Genomic DNA, 20,513 nt, shown 5'->3' on the forward strand with positions numbered 1-20,513 from the left:
ACTAAATCAATTCTCCAAATGTTACGACAATGTGGTTTTGCGTTTCTTCTTTTGAAGAGTATAGTTGTTGCTTTGTGGTACAGCCAAATTTAGCTGTTACAAAACTGTAACCAGTTGAGAAATAAATAGTGGCTTGCAGCCGTTATCATCGTATACTGACGTGACGCAGTCAACGGTTTCGTGCTCGTGTCATGTGGTCTATGCAGTACCATAGCTGAGGACGAAACGCATTTTCTCAGTAATTGTCCTGAACTTGAAATAACAAGACAAAACGATTTTTACAGACTCATAGATGAGTTTTCCGCAGTTCAATGATCAGGTATAACAAATGTTACAATCAAGGCTTCTAGATTATAGTAGCTCCACTCCCATGGCTAGTGATATTCAATGTTGGGCTAGTAAATAAGTAATATTGCCATGCCCGACTGCTAGTGATTTTTTTAAAAAAAAATTAAGTATTTTGTAAATATGACTATCCTGCCTACACCTTAGTTTTTTTAATCTCTATCTTCCTCTTTAGGTAGCATATCTGATTATTACTATTAGTAAGGTTGTATTGAGTAAGTAGGGCTAGCGAATTTTTAATTGTGGCTAGTAAATTGTTAAAATCACTGATCCCATGGCTAGTGGATTTTGTAAAAATTCTAGAAGCCCTGTACAATATTATCAACTGCCTGAGCTCCGAGTCCCCTCCAGCCCACCCCTTATTGATCAATATTGATAGGCCCTTTATATCATTAAATTTTGTTAGTAATAATAGGGGCAGGAGCTGCCAACTGCCCTGCTGCCCATCTTGTAACAAAAGCACAGCTTTGTTGGGACATGTCGCATGGCTACAGCAAGAAGTATTGTCCATTCCATCCTCCAGGGCTTCTAGATTATGGTAGCCCCACTCCCATGGCTAGTGATATATTCAATGTTGGGCTAGTAAATATCTACTATTGCTATGCCAGATGGCTAGTGAAACAAAATTGTCAAATGTTGCAGATTAAAAAGGTTTCATATGTACGAATAACTATGGTACTTGACTGTTTTGCATTAATATTTTAGGGTCCTAATTTATGAACTTAGTGCTGTATTTTTAAACATTTCAGAGAGTAATTATTGTTGGATATAACTATCACCTTTTTGTTTCATGCTGGCTTCTAATTGTTGTGCTTAATATTTTAAGATGCCTCGTTTCATCACTGACTTTTGGAAGTGTATTATTCTGTTGCTAGCTTTTGGATGTGTATTATTATTGTCACTTTTGGAAGTATTATTTCTTCACTAATTTTTGAAGTGTATTGATCTTTCACTAACATTTTTGGAAGTGCATTAATTTCCTCACATGCATTTATAAACAAAATATCTCTGACATAAAACAGTTACATTTTGTCATGTTTAGTACTTTATTCTATAGTATCTATATTGTAATATTTGTTTCCAGTAACAAAATAATCAAAATGTTGGCATGTGTTGGCAAATTAAAATTTCTCTAGAAAGTTGCTGCTACCGGGAAAGTAGAGCGAGATCTTTTATAACCATTGGCCTAGCAACATGGGGTCATGACTCCCAATTACACTCATTCCACCGTAAATATTGACCTCAGATCTCACACTTAAAAATTTGTCTCCGTTGTTCTACTACCAGCCTCGGTGGCATCGTGGTTAGACCATCGGTCTACAGGCTGGTAGGTACTGGGTTCGGATCCCAGTCGAGGCATGTGATTTTTAATCCAGATACACAGACTACAAACCCTGAGTGAGTGCTCCGCAAGGCTCAATGGGTAGATGTAAACCACTTGCACCGACCAGTGATCCATATCCTGCCTGTGGGAAGCGCACAGCAAATAAAACGGCCGATAATAAGATAAAAAGTCAATGTGCTCTAGTGGCAGCATTAAATGAAACAAACTTTACTATTGTTCTACATCTCACATCCTCCATTCCTGGTAACATCAAAATAAGCCTTACCAATAATTTTAGGCTTCTTGCAGCCCTTTGTTCTTAAAGGGGGGGGGGGGGGGGGGGGGGGTAAATAAAATTGCCTTTCCCCTTTATGTCATAAAATCTGGAACCCTTATTGTATTTATCTGTTACCAGTATTTTATAAACAATATGCATAAAACAGCAAGAAACAAATAGTAAAAATAGTTTTGTGAAGCTTCTTTATTTCAAAAGAAAACAGAAACTAAAATTAAGAACATAGTTTAAAAAAAAGAAAGTACATTTAACTTGAAAATCAAAACAATGTATATTTAAAAGAAATAATAATAAAATAGTGCATATACCAGACAATAAATTAAAACTTATCACAATAGTTGAATAAAATTTCCATTGATAACATTTTGATTCATTCATTAATAAAAATTAATGTGTCATGATGTTTTTCTAAAAAAAACACAAAAAAAAGAGAGAGAGAAAACAAAGTTCACAAGAAAATGCTTCGGACATGCACAATATTTGGGAGGGGGTGGGGAGGATGCAAATCAACAAGCATTCTGAGAGTACAGCTAAAGCTAAAGCAACACATGTCCACTACCGGGACCACCAAATTTTCATATCTCCTAAGTTCAAGGGCCATAATTCTCTGAGAAATTGGTAAATTCCCATGAACGTCAAACAACATCGGTAACAGAACAAATTAAAGCTATAGACAAAATTTCAGTTCAATATTTGGAGGCATTGCAAAAGAAATGTGTAAAAAAAGCCACCCTCATTTTCATATTTCCAAAGTTCAAGGGCCATAAGTCTTGTCAAAAATGGGAAAATTGTCATGAAAATCAAACTTGATCTATAACAGTACATAATAAAGCTATATATAAAATTTCGGCTTAATATTTCAAAGCATTGTGGTGAGAGAAAAAAATCTGAAAAACTATGTGGGACAGACATTTTCCCAATTAGTTCTTTTGTGATCTGACAAAGCACTCACCTGATGCTTGGTCAGTCTAGGAAAGAAGGAAATGGTTTATTTAATGACGCACTCAACACATTTTATTTACGGTTGTATGATGTCGGACATATGATTAAGGACTACACAGATATTAGGAGAGGAAACCCGCTGTTGCCACTTAATGTGCTACTCTTTTCAATTAGCAGCAAGGGATCTTTTATATGCACCATCCCACAGACATGATAGTACATACCACAGCCTTTGTTACACCAGTTGTGGAGCACTAGCTGGAATGAGAATTAGCCCAATGGGTTCACCAACAGGGGGGGGGGGGGGAGGATGTGTGTGTGGCCCACCCCACCCCTAAATTTTGCATTAGTTATAATTCTATTATATATTAATTTTCTCTTTGTTTGCGATCCCCCCCCAAACCTCTCTCATAGTTCCCTTGGCATTCCACCTGATGTCACTGGGGCACCCCCTAAATGGATTTTCTGGATCCGCCACTGACACTCGTCAGGAGTTTGATGGAGAAGCAAACAATTTATTGAATATGCTATGTGAATTGATAAGAAAGATATGCCCAGACAAGGATTTCCTTCAATGTGCAGTAATGCAAGAAAAGTAAGTAAGTCATAGTAATCTAGGTATGGTATGTCAGTGTTCGAGATTAAAAAAATTGAGCCATATCCCAGTTGGATACCAACATTTCAAAATCTGGTATCCCACCTGAGAATTTAGTATCCCACTTAAATGAAATTCATAAATAACATCGTAACAAACTTGGACAACACTGTTACTTAACTTTCGACTTTCATTGTTTCAGCAAAAAATTAAAACGCAAGATTTAAAAAAAACCTAACAATATTATATGGTATCCTGATGGGATACAGGGTTATTGAAGTCTGGTATCCAAAATTAAATTCTGGTATCCCCGGGGTACTGGGATACCGTTAATCTCGAACACTATGTAACACACCACCATCCCAAGTTGTACTTGCATGCAAGGTTTAATGATCTTATGTGAATCGACAAGGAAGATACAGCCTGGACTAGGATTTTTAATGATCCTAGATATGGCCTAGAAGTGAAAAGATGGACAACACAATACCATAATTCAACCTTTGACTGTCAAAGCCAGGAGTAGAAAAGTGAAAAAGAAAAGAATACCGCTAATATGAATATTTCATGTCCATTGGTAATTACATTAATCCATCAAATATTAATGGAAAAAAATATGTAGCTTACCTGAGGCAAATAAGATATAAAACTACATGTACTGTTGCTAATACTGCCCTTGAAAATTTTTCATTGGAAGATAATTAATCCAGGTACGGTCAAGTCAGGTCAAGAGAGTTTAACGTGCACATTCAGAGCAAGCTGTTGTAACGCACGCATGTCCTGGGTGCATGTGTCATGTCCTGGGTGCATGTGTCGGCCTTAGCCGGTTCCTCCGTCCAGGACAGGATTAATCCAGTTTACTGAAGACCTAGGCTACTGAGATTGATGACAGGACATCATTGCATCATCATACTTTGTTTGATATGTTATATTTGAAGGGTGTTGCCCGGTACATTTTTTTTTTAATAATAAAAACAAATCGTACCCTTTATTAAAAATGTATTTGAAGTAAAATTGATTCCTATAAGATATTTGATGTTTATTGTGTACAAAGCCAAAACAATGGTACCACAAATGTCCTGTTGTCAACCTAATTAATCAAGGAAATTTATTAAATATATACATTAAATATAAAAATTAATCTATGAAATTTAATGAGTGTAGTTTAATAAATGTGTTAATATAGTTTAATAAATGTATAAAATGTAAAGTTGTATTAATGAAATTTAAATCTTAATTAAATTTAATTTTGTGCATTAATAAAATGTAGCAAATGCATTAATAAAATTTAATATAAATCTAAATCTAATTGCATTAATAAAATTTAACAATTGCATTAATAAAATGTAATAAATGCATTAAATTTTTTTAACAAATGCATTCATAAAATGTAACAAATGCATTGATAAAACTTAAAATTGTATAATTAATTTTAAACAGTATTATGGCACCTTAAAGGCAACACACCACCATCTGGCATGCTGTTACTTGTTGTAGCAGCTTAATATAGTCCGCTTTCGGAAATAGTTCCTCATTAAACAAATACTACAAAATTCTGATATGCTGGCCTCAGATTACAGATATCTTCCCATTTGGTTGTCCAAAATCCGGAAATCTGTCCGTGCAAGTAGTCTGCTGTTTGACCGTGATTATTTCATGGCAACTATTTGACTGAAGTGACAGGGAAGAGTATGTAGTTTGTAAACATGTGTAACTTGTTAACATTGACGACTTGTTTGTTGCAATTCCGGTCCATGCAAAAGTAGTGCTTTTTGTATAAAATGGGTGTACTCCGGCCTGGTTTAGAGGATGTGTTTGTTTAAACCAATATGCTGGACACAGGGGTTGTCCTTTTCAGGGTATGTATCCCCCAGGCAGGCAAAGGTACATACAAAAATCCACAGGCCTGCTGATATTAATAAAAATGTTATAGCCACTAAGGCTATATAAAAACTTATAGCGAAATTAATTGTGGTCTGAGGCCTGCTTGTTGAAATCTTTCTTTAATGATTACATGTAGGTTGACCTCTGTAGTATTTAAATAACCCATTGGTTTGAAGTTACTTGTTATTTGTAGTACTAACTGATCACATCTGTTCAAGTGCTATGGTGTAACTTGTGTAACAGCAACACGAAGCAGTGGACGGACATAGGGGCCATTAATTGAAAACTTTCGTGGTCGACTTTAGTGATTTCCCTAGAAATTTGGCAAGGCATGGTAGACCAAACACTTTTGGGGCATTTTCACCATTTTCGGGGCACTTGTATTAAATTAATTGAAATAAACATGAATGGCAAAAGATATAAAAGGCATATTTTATTAATTAATAATACCTTTTGGGGTGTTTTATAAAGGCAATTTTAGAATTAATTAGTGAAAAAGGCTTGTTTAATCTCAGGGCAGCATGGTGCTGATTAAGGCAAGATGGTGCTAGACTATTGAGGCATGGTGATGCTAAAACAAGCTAGGGAAAACACTAGACTTACATTGTATGTCGATGTTTTACACAGTACTTGTCAAGTTGAGAGCACTCCCTAAAACTGGTATTCACATGACCCTCTCGATAGTGTTGTAATTTTCACAGAATATATTCTGACATTGAAATTGTATTGAAGTGTATGGAGTAATTAATGGTGGTGTGTAACCTAAACACTGACCGTGACTGTATTATCAATCACCAATTATACAATGTGCCAAATTTATACATAGGTGGATGAAAAACAGGTGTTTTTTTCAAATTATGAATAAAAACCCCCCACAAGAAATCAAATAATATAAGGTCCAGCAATACACAATAAAGAGCCAAATATACAAAACCTGTCTTGTATATATTGACAATGCTTAAACACCAGTGTTTTAAATTAAGACAAACAGGTTTGGTAAATATGGCCTTAAGTGTGGATCAAAGCTAGCTCAGACTAAATATTAAAACAACAAATACAGATATAATATGTCTATATATATTGCACAACATAAACCCCAAAAAGCTGATAATAAATATGTAAATAATAGTAATAAATAAAAACATGAGCAAGAATAAATACATATGTACACGTATACCTACATAATATGCAAAAAAAAAACATGCATACATGTGTATACTGACTATTACTGTGTACATGTTATAATCACACAATAGTAAACGTTAACGAATTAAAGCTGTACATAAGAACTCCATGGAGTTAAATGACTATCGTACCATATATTGGTAATTTATGATGTTAAAATTCACACAATCTAGAAACACACACACACACAAATAGGGCATCCATGAATAGGCGGGCACAGGTCGAGTCTAGCAAGACTCGAGTCCATTCACAGGACTCGAGTACCCGTACAAGGAAGGAAATGTTTTATTTAACGACGAAAGAAAGAAATGTTTTATTTAACGACGCACGCAACACATTTTATTTACGGTTATATGGCGTCAGACATATGGTTAAGGATCACACAGATTTTGAGAGGAAACCCGCTGTTGCCACTTCATGAGCTACTCTTTCCGATTAGCAGCAAGGGATCTTTTATTTGCACTTCCCACAGGCAGGATAATACAAACCATGGCCTTTGTTGAACGTGGTTTACACCTACCCACTGAGCCTTGTGGAGCACCCACTCAGGGTTTTGAGTTGGTATATTTAACGACGAGTACCCATACAAGTAACAAGTCGGACTACATGAATGTAGAGCATAAAATTCAGCAGTAACTAATCAGTAATACAAGTTCAATAATTATATGATCATGTGATAGTTTCTATTTTTAGTCTGGCGTACGTTCGTCACAATTCTGAACGTATCAACTGGTTTATAAATGCAATACAATGGCATGATTTGGCATTCATATTCAGCGCTGGAATTAGGATGCATAATACTATTTTACTTTATTCCTTAGTCTCATTATCATCTAGTAAGGATACTAGGGTACGGGTTGAGTTTGACCCTTGAGTACTCGAGTCCAATCTTTTGGACTCGTGGAGGCCCTGTACACAAACATTGCATGTTTAAAATTTAAATTAAAAATTAACATTAATTAATTTTCAATTTTGTTTAACATGCATTGAGAAAAACATTCTGATTCCACAGATGCAATTATAAGTCCCAAAACACTGCGGGTCCGGGTCTGGGTCTGGTGAGTGTGGAACAGATGTCATGTCTGCGGTATTTTGACATCTGGATCTGGCGAGTGTGGTACAGATGTCATGTCTGTGGTATTTTGACGTCTGGGTCTGGTGAGTGTGGTACAGATGTAATGTCTGCAGTATTTTGACGTCTGGGTCTGGTGAGTGTGGTACAGATGTCATGTCTGTGGTATTTTGACGTCTGGGTCTGTAACTATAACATGTTATCAATATATATTAATGCATTCATATCTTTAGAAACATTTACTTCTATAAACATCAACAATAAGTATAAGAAATCCACATTGATTAATATATACCTTTCCTGTTGGTTATTAAGAAAAATGAACGAGTTAACTTCGAACATTGAGCAGCTGCCAGTCTGGCAGTGTGAAAATATAGTACATGTTCTATGATGTCTGCTGTTTGATCTGTTGTTGACATCAGGACAGACGCGGTGTGTTTTATCACATTCAATTCAATGCGTTTCATTTTGGATTGGCACCATTCTCACCAGACCCAGTGTGTTTTCATTCTAAAGCAAGTTCCATGAACCTAAGACGTATAGTATAATTATATAGTTAGTATATAAGAAATGAAGCTAAACACAAAAACTTACTGTAAAACTAAATAACACATGACATGTGATGTGGTCAATACTACCAGTATACGTACTAGCACCGTTAGTTTGTCTTTTCAACTTCGTGAAGACAAAAAAAGTAACATATTATGCATATTTTAAAGAAAAAAAGAAACAAAATATTTTAAAGAAAAAAAGAAAAAATATTGCAACATGTGTGTATACATTGCACTAGGCCTGGTGCTTATAAAACTTTTCGAGTCTATGCTTGAGATTCTAGAGTCTGAGACATGAATGTCATGGCAACGCCATACAAATTGTATGCATGTGATGTCATCAGAGATCGAGTCTGGACTCTTTTAACAGTTCATAAGCACGGGCCCTGTACATTTACCAATACATAATATTACTGTTATGCACTGGGAATTTTTTTTATTATGTTAAATTTATAATTAAGTTACAATACTTACAGATAACGCACAACTTAAAAATGGGCAAAACAACCCCAAACATTTTGAGCATTACACGAACCACAACTAAAGTGGCTTTGTTTTTACATAAAATATCAAAGTTTAATAGTGGTTATGTGATTTTGTATGTATCTAAACATAATTGGGTATCAAAACCCTGGAAGTATAATTTCAAAAGTAGTTCACCTTTGATGCTAAACATAAAGTTTGTTTTGTTTAACGACACCATTAGAGCACATTGATTTATTAATCATTGCTTCTTGGATGTCAAACATTTGGTAATTCTGACATATAGTCGTAGAGAGGAAACCCGCTACATTTTTTCATGAGTAGTGCAAGGGATCTTTTATATGCACCATCCCACAGACAGGATAGCACATACCATGTTCTTTGATATACCAGCACCTGCTAGGTCTAAAAAATTAATTGCTTTTTGCAGGCCACTATTTCGAAGGAAGGAAATGTTTTATTTAACGACGCATTCAACACATTTTATTTACGGTTATATGGCATCGGACATATGGTTACGGACCACACAGATATTAAGGGATGAAACCTGCTGTGGCCACTTCAAGGGCTACTCTTTTTCGATTAGCAGCAAGGGATCTTTTATATGCACCATCCCATAGACAGGGTAGCACATACAACGGCCTTTGATATACCAGTTGTGGTGCACTGGCTGGAACGAGAAATAGCCCAATGGGTTCACCAACAGGGATCGATCCCAGACCGATCACGCATCAGGCATGCATTTTAACAGTCAGTGGGCTATTTCTCGCTCCAGCCAATGCACCACGACTGGTTCATTAAGTGTTATCCTGTTTGTGGGATGGTGCATATAAAAGATCCCTTGCTGCTAATCGGAGAAGCCCATGAAGTGGCGATAGCTGGTTTCTTCCCTCAATATCTGTGTGGTCCTTAACCATATGTCCCACAACATATAATTGTCAATAAAATGTGTTGAGTGCGTCATTAAATAAACCATTTCCTTAATTTTTACTTCATTTGATGAGATACATGAAGCATATTTGAAAAAACAACTAAACACACAAACTATCCTCTACATAAACACTTTCATAAATACACTAACAGAATCAGTAACACAGGTAAAAATAAAATACAGACATACATGCAAGTTCAACTTTAACTAAAATACCTACACATAATTACGGTCAATTTTAAAAAATAAAATACCTACACACACAAAGGTCAACTTTAAAAAATAAAATACCTACACACAAAGTAAGGTCAACTTTAAAAAATAAAATACCTACACACAAACGTTTGGCCAACTTTAAAAAATAAAATACCTACACACAAACATTTGGCCAACTTTAAAAAATAAAATACCTACACACAAACGTAAGGTCAACTTTAAAAAATAAAGTTATTCACAATAGGCCTATGTGTACATGTATGTAGTCGCCACTAGACCAACTCAAGAATTTGTACAACATATAGATTTTATATCTAAACAAGATTTTCTGTTAATAAATAAATTATGACTAGTAGTCGTATTCATCTCACTAAAACTGACCTACGACATATGACAGGCTATGTTTGAGCAGTGGAAAACTGGAAAATGGTGTTATAATGCTTGCATTAGTCAGATAAAAAGCCCTTGGAGTTTAAAGTTCCTGTACCCAATAACAATCAAGTTAAAAACATACACTTTCACCAACGTAGTACAAACATTTCAGTTTATAAATACTCTAACAACCTTGAAACACACAAAATAATAACTAAATCATTTATAAATTAATGCATATTAAAAGGATATGATTTAAAGCACTTTACAATCAGTGCATACTTGAAACATTTTAACTCACTGATGCATATTAGAATGAATGAATTAATGAATGAATGTTTAACGATACTCCAGCATGAAAAGTACATCGGTGATGCATATCAGAATGAATGAATTTATTAATGAATGTTTAACAATACCCCAGCATGAAAAGTACATTGGTGATGCATATTAGATTTCTGTTTTTGTTTTTTAAAATGATGATTCCTGATTTTTTTGCAATCAGTAATCTAGATTCGGCTGATTATGGTTTCTCAGATCGATTCGATTTTAAAAAATAATACGTTCAAACCTACCCACCCTATTTATGGAGAGGGATCCAGGCCTGTGAAATTAGACTCTTTTTTTTTATATATAGCCAGCCAGGCTAGTAAATTAAAAAATCCACTAGCCTACAGATATTATCACTAGCCCGAGATTTTACTCAAATCTTATGACCACTTTCATTTGCCATATATAAAACAAACCATTCGTCAGCAGAGTTTTACTCAAAATTGTGAGTCGCCCAACGGGCTTGTTGGTTTTGATACCGATTTGCCCAGTATGGGTTTTTTCCATACAAGTCCGCAGCCCTAGGGATCTCCATCTCACCTTGATTTTGCTCACGGCAAAGATTATATATTTTTATATAAAGCAACAGGTCATCATATTGCAATTACAATTCTTTTGTGGGGTTTTGCTACAATATTATGAATCATATATGCAAAAAGCTAAAAAAGCCACAAAAAGTGGTTGTTTTCTGTGAATCATATATATATGTAATAAATTATTACATATATGATGCATAGAAAACAACCATTACTTGGGGTTTAAGCTGGATCCCAAAAATTATTTAGCAATTTGGCACATTTCATGCAGTAATCTGTAACCAAATTCAAGTAACATTTAGCTAAATAGAATTTTTTTTTTTAAAACAGCTATACACTTAAAAACAACACAATTTTATGAATAGCGTTTTGGCAAATTTTTAATGATATAAAGAGTTCAGGCGCAAAAACCGATAAAGGCCATTTTATTCAAAAAATTACTCCTACCGTCATTACTCAGTTCAAGGCGTTATATTCTGATTTTCATACTCGTTTTTTTTTATTCTGTCCTTTATTTACTTCACTTATTCAGCTTAAGATCGCCCATTGTGGACTTGATATGTTTGACATAGAAAGCATAACAAAACAAAACCTTGTAAAAAATTACTCAAATGGATTTATTGGTTTTTGCATCTGAACTCTTTATATGCATTTGCTAAATTCAACTTTAAATTGCATTTGGCAAATTGGAGACCGACAGCTTAAATCCGATTATTAATAATAATTTTAAAAAACATTAGGGTTTGAATTTTAACTAGGATTTTACAACCTGGTTACCATGTCGTGTGTGTTACGGACTTCACACCTATGTGCAATTTTTTCCCGAAACTGCAAGTAGTCCTGCAGCTTATTCGGTAGTGGCAGTTTCACGAATTCGTCCATCTTGACCAGCTGGAGAAGTGTTCGTCGACAGAAAGACTGCAAACTCTGCATGACGCTGGGAAGCTTGTACACGAAGACTTTCCGTTTGTAGCTTGAGTTTTTCATCACTGCAATACAGGTCTCGCTCGGAGCAAATCGGGGAAACACCTGAAGGTTCACGACCTCCGACACTGGCCAGTAACACCCACGGACATCCACTTTCATCACAATCTCCAACTTTGGGAAGCTTAACACTGCGATGCAGTTTGTGGAAAATTCCCGACTGTGAATCGGGTGTATGCATCGGACAGCCAGAAAATCACCTAAGGGACTGGAACGAACTTGTTGAATATTCGCCGACAGGTTCAGATTGGAAACCTGTCGAACAACCAACCAATCACTGACGTTTCTGACCTCGATGTCCGTATTGGAAGCAACTATTGCAAAATCGTCTCCAAGTTTTTGGTTAAAAGTAATGGCATACGTCCGTAACATGGGTGGGACGATTTCGACAGAGATGTTGAAATTTTCCGATGGATAAATGTGCAGATTCTGTATTATGTAGTTGTCGGGAAGGACCATGATTCTCGTCAGATGATCCGGTCTCAGGCAGATCCTCAGCTTGTTTGGCGAGATGTAGCATTCGTACCACCTCCTCGTGTGGTACATGATTAGAAAATGTCCCAGACATGCACAGTTCGTCAGATCGAGGATGTAAAACTTGGCGATCGAGTAATGCCTGTCACAGTTAACCTGAACCACAGCGATTCCGCCACGGTATCCAACAACATTGCATTCCTTTCTCGTCCGGTTGTGGTGAACCTGCTGAAGCCAATGTGGATCATCAACGTCGGGTACAGGGACTTTCGGTATCTTAAACAATTCGACCCAGGAAGACAGTTTCTCCGAGATGACCATCTCTGAATGGGACTTCATCGTTACCGAGAAGAAGCGACCTTCCAGCGTGTCGGGCTTGACGAGGATCCCAGTGCGACGGTATGTTTCTCGCGTCGACGTGTAGTCCACTTTATCGGTGAAGCCGCAGACGCTGCGTTTGCTCCGGACCCACTTGGTGTAGGAACACGAGTACATGAGCTGTCCGGGGGTCGCGAGAAGGAGACGGTCGTAAAACTGGAAACATGTTTTGTCCCTGTCCTTGTCCTTCAAGCGACTGCCCCCAATATTCCCCATCGTTTGTGTTCAGCCCTGAAAGAATGAAAGAGTGTTTTATTGAACTATGCACTTAACACATTGTAATTTTGGTTCAGGGCTAGCTCTGGGTGAGCAAAACATTTCGCCAAATTATTGATTAAACTTTAAAAATTGTGAAAATCTAGTTATTATCTAACAGTAAGCAGTCAGTGCAAATGATTATTTCGCCAAATTAAAATAAAACTTGCCAATTGGTTTTAAAATTCGCAATTGGAGAATATGGCGAGTGCCAGAGCTAGCCCTGTGGTTACATGGTAGAATTTCTTTGGGTCAAACTCGGAACGGTTTGTGGAACACTCTTTTAAAATTGATTTTTTGGGTTGTATTTTTAATTTTAAAAAAATTATTCTGATGCACCTTATACATCTAAATTGTTCAAGTTCACATATAAACTTTTGGGTGATGAGCAGTAAAAACATTTGTTTGGCCATGACTTTATAAATACATGTGTGGGTGCTAAAAGGGAATTTAGAGGTCGATATGCCCCCTGTTACAAGCAAAGTTTCTTTTTTTTTCAATGTATATATTCTCTGGAAGAACAAAATCTAACCCCCCCCCCCCACCCCCACCCCCCCCCCCCCACAACCACCCCCCCCCACACCAAACCCCCCCCACCACCCCCCCACCCCCCCCCCCCCCCCCCCCCCCCCCCCCCCCCCCCCCCCCCCCCCCCCCCCCCCCCCCCCCCCCCCCCCACCCCCCCCCCCCCCCCCCCCCCCCCCCCCCCCCCCCCCCCCCCCCCCCCCACCCCCCCCCCCCCCCCCCCACCCCCCCCCCCCCCCCCCCCCCCCCCCCCCCCCCCCCCACACACACACCCCGTATAATATTTGCTTGCCACAATCTTCACATGTGCCTGAAATGCATTTTCCATGACCTTTTTAAAGGATTGTCAAGATTTGTTCTGGAATCATAAACATAATCTGGAGTTACTACAATGTTATTACACAAATTGCTAATCTCTTCTGTAGTCAGGAACTTCTAGGTCCTCTATTAAATTTATATTACAAATAATGTTCACATTAACTTGATGAAGCACATCACACAACCGCCATCAGCGGCCATGTGATGATGTGAGCAACCCGTCCCCTAGCTCTTTCCATCACTAGCAAAGCCAGAGGTTGTGCCATTTATTTGGATATGGACACGTGTTGTGAGACTGGAACCCGGCGGCACTGTGTGCGATAATCCAATTAATTCGCCTCGATGGGTGAACCGTGTAACAAAGCAAACATTGGTTGTGACGCCGCTCCGGAGTCCAGTTCCGAGTTCATTCTTTGTTTGTGGTTCGTCAAACGGCGGAGGCGCAAAATCGAGAATACCTACCTCACTTGTTTGCGTGATTATTAAGATATCTCACCTGATAAGATTGTATATTACAGCGTCATCAGGGACAGTTCGTGGACATTTTCAAACAAAACAAAAAAACAACACGGCACCCGACAGGTGCTAGAAAATGTAAACACAAAATGGACGTTTGTTTGTGGTAGTTTTCTCCGTTTTTTCTAAAGCATCTATGACAAAAATAAAATACACTTTAATAATAAAAATAAAAATGTACCTATCATGTTCCTGTGTATATTCGTTATTCTTGTGTTATAATAACATAGGCTTTGCTAGATGTTATTCTAGTTAAAACCTAATTAAATTCTGATGTTTTAGCAGTGCTCTATGAATTAATGTTTATTATTATAACGCACACCTTGGGTCGCTTGACTTAATTACAAAAGAAAGAAGAATATGGTATGATATAGCAAATAAGCGTTCCTTGGTAGATATCATTTAAAATAAAACTCGTTTATATTATGTACAATCGTTTATGTTGAATCAAGGCAGGTGCCATGTTACAGTGTGGTTCCTACAAAAGAAGGAAAATACAACAAAATACGAGAAAGATGGCCGAAGCAAATCGGATGGAGAAGGTTGATATGACGAAAGAGTTCAACAAACTCGGCGAGTCGGACAAACATTACATTCGGAAGTTAGAAACCATGAACCTGGATAGAGCTAAGGAACTGCGTGGACTTAGAAACAGGAATCGTTACACGGCGGTTTTCCTTGGCGTCGCCGTGTTGTCAATTTGTATCCTTGAAGTGAAAGTTGACTTGTGTAAAACGTGCTTATGGTAATAACAAGCACAAAGAGTTAGTTCCCTTTGTTATTATTTGTAAAATCTACTTGGGCAGTTGGGTCTGTCCTTGGAGTCTAGGATCATAAAGTAATGCCTACCGACCTGTTTATGATAATAGGATTTAATTGCAATACATGTTTCAATACAAAAATTAATATGAAATTTTTTTTCTTCTTAAAAGCTATTTTTTTAAACTTAAAAAAATAATGAAAGACTGGTAGTGGTACATTGAAACCACTGTCTCAGTGTCTGGTAAATTTGATCCCACATATCTTCAAAGCATGCATAGTGGCATATGGCTGCTTTTTATTTCTATTTCTTTCAACGAGATATTCATAATTACAAATATAAAAATAAATAAAACCTTGGAACACATTTTGTTCAGTATTGCATCACTATTCACTATAGATGCAAAGTTGAGAGATTGTTACACAATCCAAAAACATTAAAGCCGCACACCGCACATCCAGCGAAAATAAATTACAATTTGGTTAATCTACAAACCTGTAACACACTTAGATCACGTTTTTATCAAATGGAGTGAAAAAGCAGGTTTTATATCGATAAATACCATGGGAATCCCCATGTCCCAATTGCTTGAAATAATTTTAAAAGTTAGTATTCTGATGTCACCGGTAGATGTTGCTCGAAGCACAACAATGCCTACGTCACGACAAATTTCACAGACTTGGGGTGCGTTTCTTTCACTCTCCTGGACATGTTCCAACTGTTATGTCCTGGTTGTATCCCCTCTCCAGATATCGTAAGACTTAGCAAAATTATTGGTTTTAAGGGTTTGTAACGTTTTGTATTGAGACACTTACTTGTCTGAACTTTATTGTTACTGAAAATGTTCACGAACTGTGAAGAAAAATCTCACAAATGAACAACAACAAATCGGATGTTGATTGCGTGAACCGTGCACGAGAAAACAAACCAAACCAAAATGATAACGGTCACGTGATATACCAACGTCTGTGACATTAAAAATAGATTGGACCTCGCTTGCGTAACGTTTTTTTCTCGACAGAACGTCTTGTGAAAAAATGCATTTCGTGGTTTTACAAACATCAGGATTACCAAAAAGCACTTCAGGTGAATGGAAATGTGTATTCTAAATAATAAAATTTAAGTAAAGTGCAATTTTATTTGTGAAAAATGGGGTTTAATAGCGAAAAACAACGCCGTAATGGTTAACAAATAGCCGTAACTAGGGTGTGTCCCTTTAAGTAGTAGTTACTAAACAAATACTTAGTTTCAAATTGATAGCAATTGTCACTGATCGAAAGTTAGAAAACCAAAATGTTCCATGAAAACCTAGACAAATATATTCAGTACAGATTAATTTTGGTTTATTCCATTTAAATGTACAAACTTGTATCCACAAAACATTAATCTGTTTCAATAGTTAAGCCAGTCTTTCCATTAATGTGATTTTTCGCCCACTTCTACACGCAAATTTATTGATACAGTGCATACATGTATCCGGGCTAGCTTTGGGTCGGCAGAACATTTCGCCAAATTATCAATGATACTTCAAAAACTGCAGAAACCCATTTATTTTCCAACAAAACATCATTTATTTCATGAAATTATTTCGCCAACTTAAAATAAAATTTGCCCATTGTTTTTGAAATTCGCAATTGTCGAGTGTCAGAGCTAACCCTGTGTATGATTTATACACAGTACCTTTTCCATATATGTGATACCTGAATTTTTAGCGTGGTGATGTCATAATGTGAAGTACATGTATTTGCTTTTGTCTTAAAAGTACACTTTGGCATAGTCATATTTTGTATAATAATCATCGTGTGAAAACGCAGATATGAAAAAGCACATTTCCACAAGCACTTGTGCAGAATCACGTTCGGGAAAAGCGGACCTTAAGGTTTGATATCTACTTGTTTTTACATGACATTCGTAATGGATGGCTATAATTTAATTTCAAGGATGTGAGAGCTATGCGTAAATGCACTTTTCCTAAAACCCCACCCCCAAAACATGATGTTCAATATTGTTGACCACACAAGGATCATTTGCATGTTTTCACGGTTTTAAGTTTATGATATGTGCCTTATATTATAAGTTAAAACCAGTTTAGATTTGTTAGCCGTGAATACAATTTTTGGCAGTTCTAGGGATTGCAATCACCAATTTTCAGCCCATCTCACATCACAGGAATGTGTTGTGGGTGTGCAAAAGTAAAGTTATTCCTCTGTCTGACATTATCATTGCAGTTTGAGACTTCATTTATGCTTGTGGCAATTTGGCAGCAGACAGTGTAAACTTGATTTCTGGCAGCGCTAATATAGCCAGAGGGGGTCATTCCCCACCCCCAAACACATTTTTCTGTTGACCCATAACATGACTCATATATAATGTGGTTCCCCCCTCCCCCTATAAATCCTGGCTACACAAATGCCTGGCAGGATACACAAAAGTTAGGAAATATTTTTTTTGTACTTTAATTTTGCAAGGCGGGGCATAGCCTGTGGTAAAGGGCTCGCTTGATGTGCGGTCTGGCTAGGATCTATATCAGCGGGCCCATTGGATTATTTCTCATTCCAGCCAGTGCACTGCAGTTGGTATATCAAAGGCTGTGGTATGTGCTATCCTGTTTGTCAGATTGTGCATATAAACGATCCCATGCTACTAATGGAAAAAATGTTGCATGTTTCCTCTCCATGACTGTCAAAATTATCAAATGTTTGACATCCAATAGCCAATGATTAGGAAATCAATGTGCTCTAGTGGTGTCGTTAAACAAAACAAATATTTTAACTTTTAATTTTGCACTTTACAATATTTCACAACCGTTCTTCTTTTCGCCAATCAGTTATATGGCGAACAATTACATTAAAAAATTAATAGTACCATGTTTCAGTAATATGTCAGTAAGGAAAGTGAAAATCAGTTTATGTTTTTGAAGTACAGAACCATAGTTCAAGTGTTTTAGGATTAGGTAGGCCTAACAATCAGTTATCTAAATAAAACTCATGTACACTGACTTGCGGTTACCAAAGATTTTGAAATATTGTTCCCTGCATATACAATGGTTATAAATAAAAATATGTTTAGCTGTTTAATGGTAGAAATGACTACAGGTTGATGATATCAGTTGATATAAAAAAAAACATACAAGTTTAAATGTTAATTTTATAATAAAGTAAACTTAAAAGCAAAATAACCCCAACTTTTGCCAAGTTGTAGTAAAATATCACAAGATGATGTAGGTTATTGATTCCAATAAAAACTATTTCAATTTTATAAAAATTATTGAAAATTCTGTATTAAAAAATTTGTACCACGAGTTATCTCCCTTGAATAATATCATTTTTATGATTTCCCCCATCTGCAGCGGTGTAGTATACATTTAGAAAATTATCTAGAATGATATCACATATGAATAACAATGCTATCCTAGTTTTAGCAAAACATTTTTTTGTATTTACTGCTACTCATTCGGAATGCGAAGTATAGAGTAAAATGTATTTAAACCATTTACATTTATTGCCTGTAGTTATTAATCTTATTATAAAGTTAACTTTTAAACTGCATTAGTGTTGAAATCAGAAAAGTAATTGTTTTAAAATGTGCTGAGTTAGTGTTAAACGAATCTCCCATTCTTTTCCAGCAGCAGGAAATTTGTTTACTTTTCCTTAACTATATGAAGATGGTTATTCCATGTACGCCGTGAGACAAGAGAAGTTTCTGGAAGATTTCGACACGGTCCCTGAACAGTCACATTCTTGATGTGTCTGACGTACAGTGGACTACGGTGAAACTTTCAAGGAGACTTATCTGAACACAGCACCGATATAAATTATGTGATTTCTGTTGTCTGTAACTGTACAGAAAATGTGTGTGGCGTGCTTTATGAGACTGTGTGAATTCAAACAGCAGAAGAGATACTGACAGTACAAGTTTTTGTAGTGAACTAAATCGTATTTACATGTAATGTAGGGCCTGTATTAAAACAAATATCACTTAACACCGCATTGCTGTTCTTTTTTTTTAATTTTCAGTGCTATGTTCAGTGTAAATATTTGTTATTTTTGACCTTGGTGATGCACAAATGTATGTTTAATAGCCAGCAAGTTGCAGAAGTAAAACATTTCAGAGTAGATCACATTTGTACATGCAGGAGTTGTAGCGTAACATTTGCCCTCTCACCCCTGGCGAGTAGCAATTACTGTGGATGAATACAATTTAAATTCCACTAGACTTACAGGCCAGGGCCCTGTCCCACGAATCCATCTTAGCCCTAAGATCACCGTAACTGCACACCTAACATACATTTATGGTACTCTTAGCTCTAAGATCGCTTTGTGAAACGGGGGCCCAGAGGCCTAATTCACAAAGGTCTCTTAGGCTCTGCTAGACAACAAAGCATCCTCTTTATAAGTATTTTTGCATTGCACTGCGAGATCGCAAATGTGCGAGAGTTTAGTGAATTAAGCCCCAGTTAAATGTGTTCCAGTGTGACTAATCAAAATTATACCCAGGTGATTTTCCAGTCTTATATATTAGTTATGGAATTCCCTGGAATAAAAATGTGTGAGTATTATCATTACCTATTAAAAAAAGAAGTAAAGTTTGTTTTATTTAACGACGCCCCTAGAGCACATTGATTTTTTTTATCTTATCATCGGCTATTGGACGTCAAACATATGGTCATTCTGACACTGTTTTTAGAGGAAACCCGCTGTCGCCACATAGGCTACTCTTTTTATGACAGGCAGCAAGGGATCTTTTATTTGCGCTTCACACAGGCAGGATAGCACAAACCATGGCCTTTGTTGAACCAGTTATGGATCACTGGTCAGTGCAAGTGGTTTACACCTACCCATTGAGCCCAGTTTTATATTGAACAAACCTGAGACCACCCTTCTGCTTAGCTTAGTACTTGTGACTTGACCCGTCAGCTTTAATCAATATCAATCTGGGTGTTATAGTCTGTTTCAAATTATATATGTTTTGCAGTAAACTTGTAAATACATCTCATATTTCTGTCTATAACAGGTCATTTATTGTCATTTTTTGAACCGGTTGTTTGAATACCGTAACAGGTCATGATAATACCGACACATTTTTATGGTTTTTACTCCAGGGATTTTCATAACTAATATATAAGATTGGAAAATCACCTGGGTATAATTTTGATTAGTACTTTAGTATGCAGTATATTAGTTTGTTTTGTTTAGACACCATTAGCACATATTGATTTATTAATCATTGGGTGTCAAACATACCC

The 20,513-nt window shown here is 36.6% G+C and overlaps 2 protein-coding genes across 2 annotated transcripts; one reads left to right on the plus strand and one right to left on the minus strand.

Annotated features, from left to right (window-relative positions):
- Window positions 1–277: 277 nt before the first annotated feature.
- LOC121385197 (cytochrome c oxidase assembly factor 3, mitochondrial-like) lies at window positions 278–19,250 on the plus strand. The gene is made up of 3 exons (XM_041515764.1): window positions 278–319; window positions 14,961–15,210; window positions 18,933–19,250. The coding sequence occupies exons 1-3, from the start codon at window positions 293–295 to the stop codon at window positions 19,010–19,012; spliced, it is 357 nt and encodes a 118-aa protein (XP_041371698.1). The 5' UTR covers window positions 278–292; the 3' UTR covers window positions 19,013–19,250.
- Window positions 9,986–14,821, minus strand: LOC121385196. Its single transcript, XM_041515763.1, has 2 exons — window positions 14,489–14,821; window positions 9,986–13,125 (listed from the first exon to the last, which is right to left on the minus strand). The coding sequence occupies exon 2, from the start codon at window positions 13,108–13,110 to the stop codon at window positions 11,821–11,823; it is 1,290 nt and encodes a 429-aa protein (XP_041371697.1). The 5' UTR covers window positions 13,111–13,125; window positions 14,489–14,821; the 3' UTR covers window positions 9,986–11,820.
- Window positions 19,251–20,513: the final 1,263 nt, after the last annotated feature.

The sequence above is a fragment of the Gigantopelta aegis genome, chromosome 11 (assembly GCF_016097555.1).
Source record: "Gigantopelta aegis isolate Gae_Host chromosome 11, Gae_host_genome, whole genome shotgun sequence".
Lineage (NCBI taxonomy): Eukaryota > Metazoa > Mollusca > Gastropoda > Neomphalida > Peltospiridae > Gigantopelta > Gigantopelta aegis.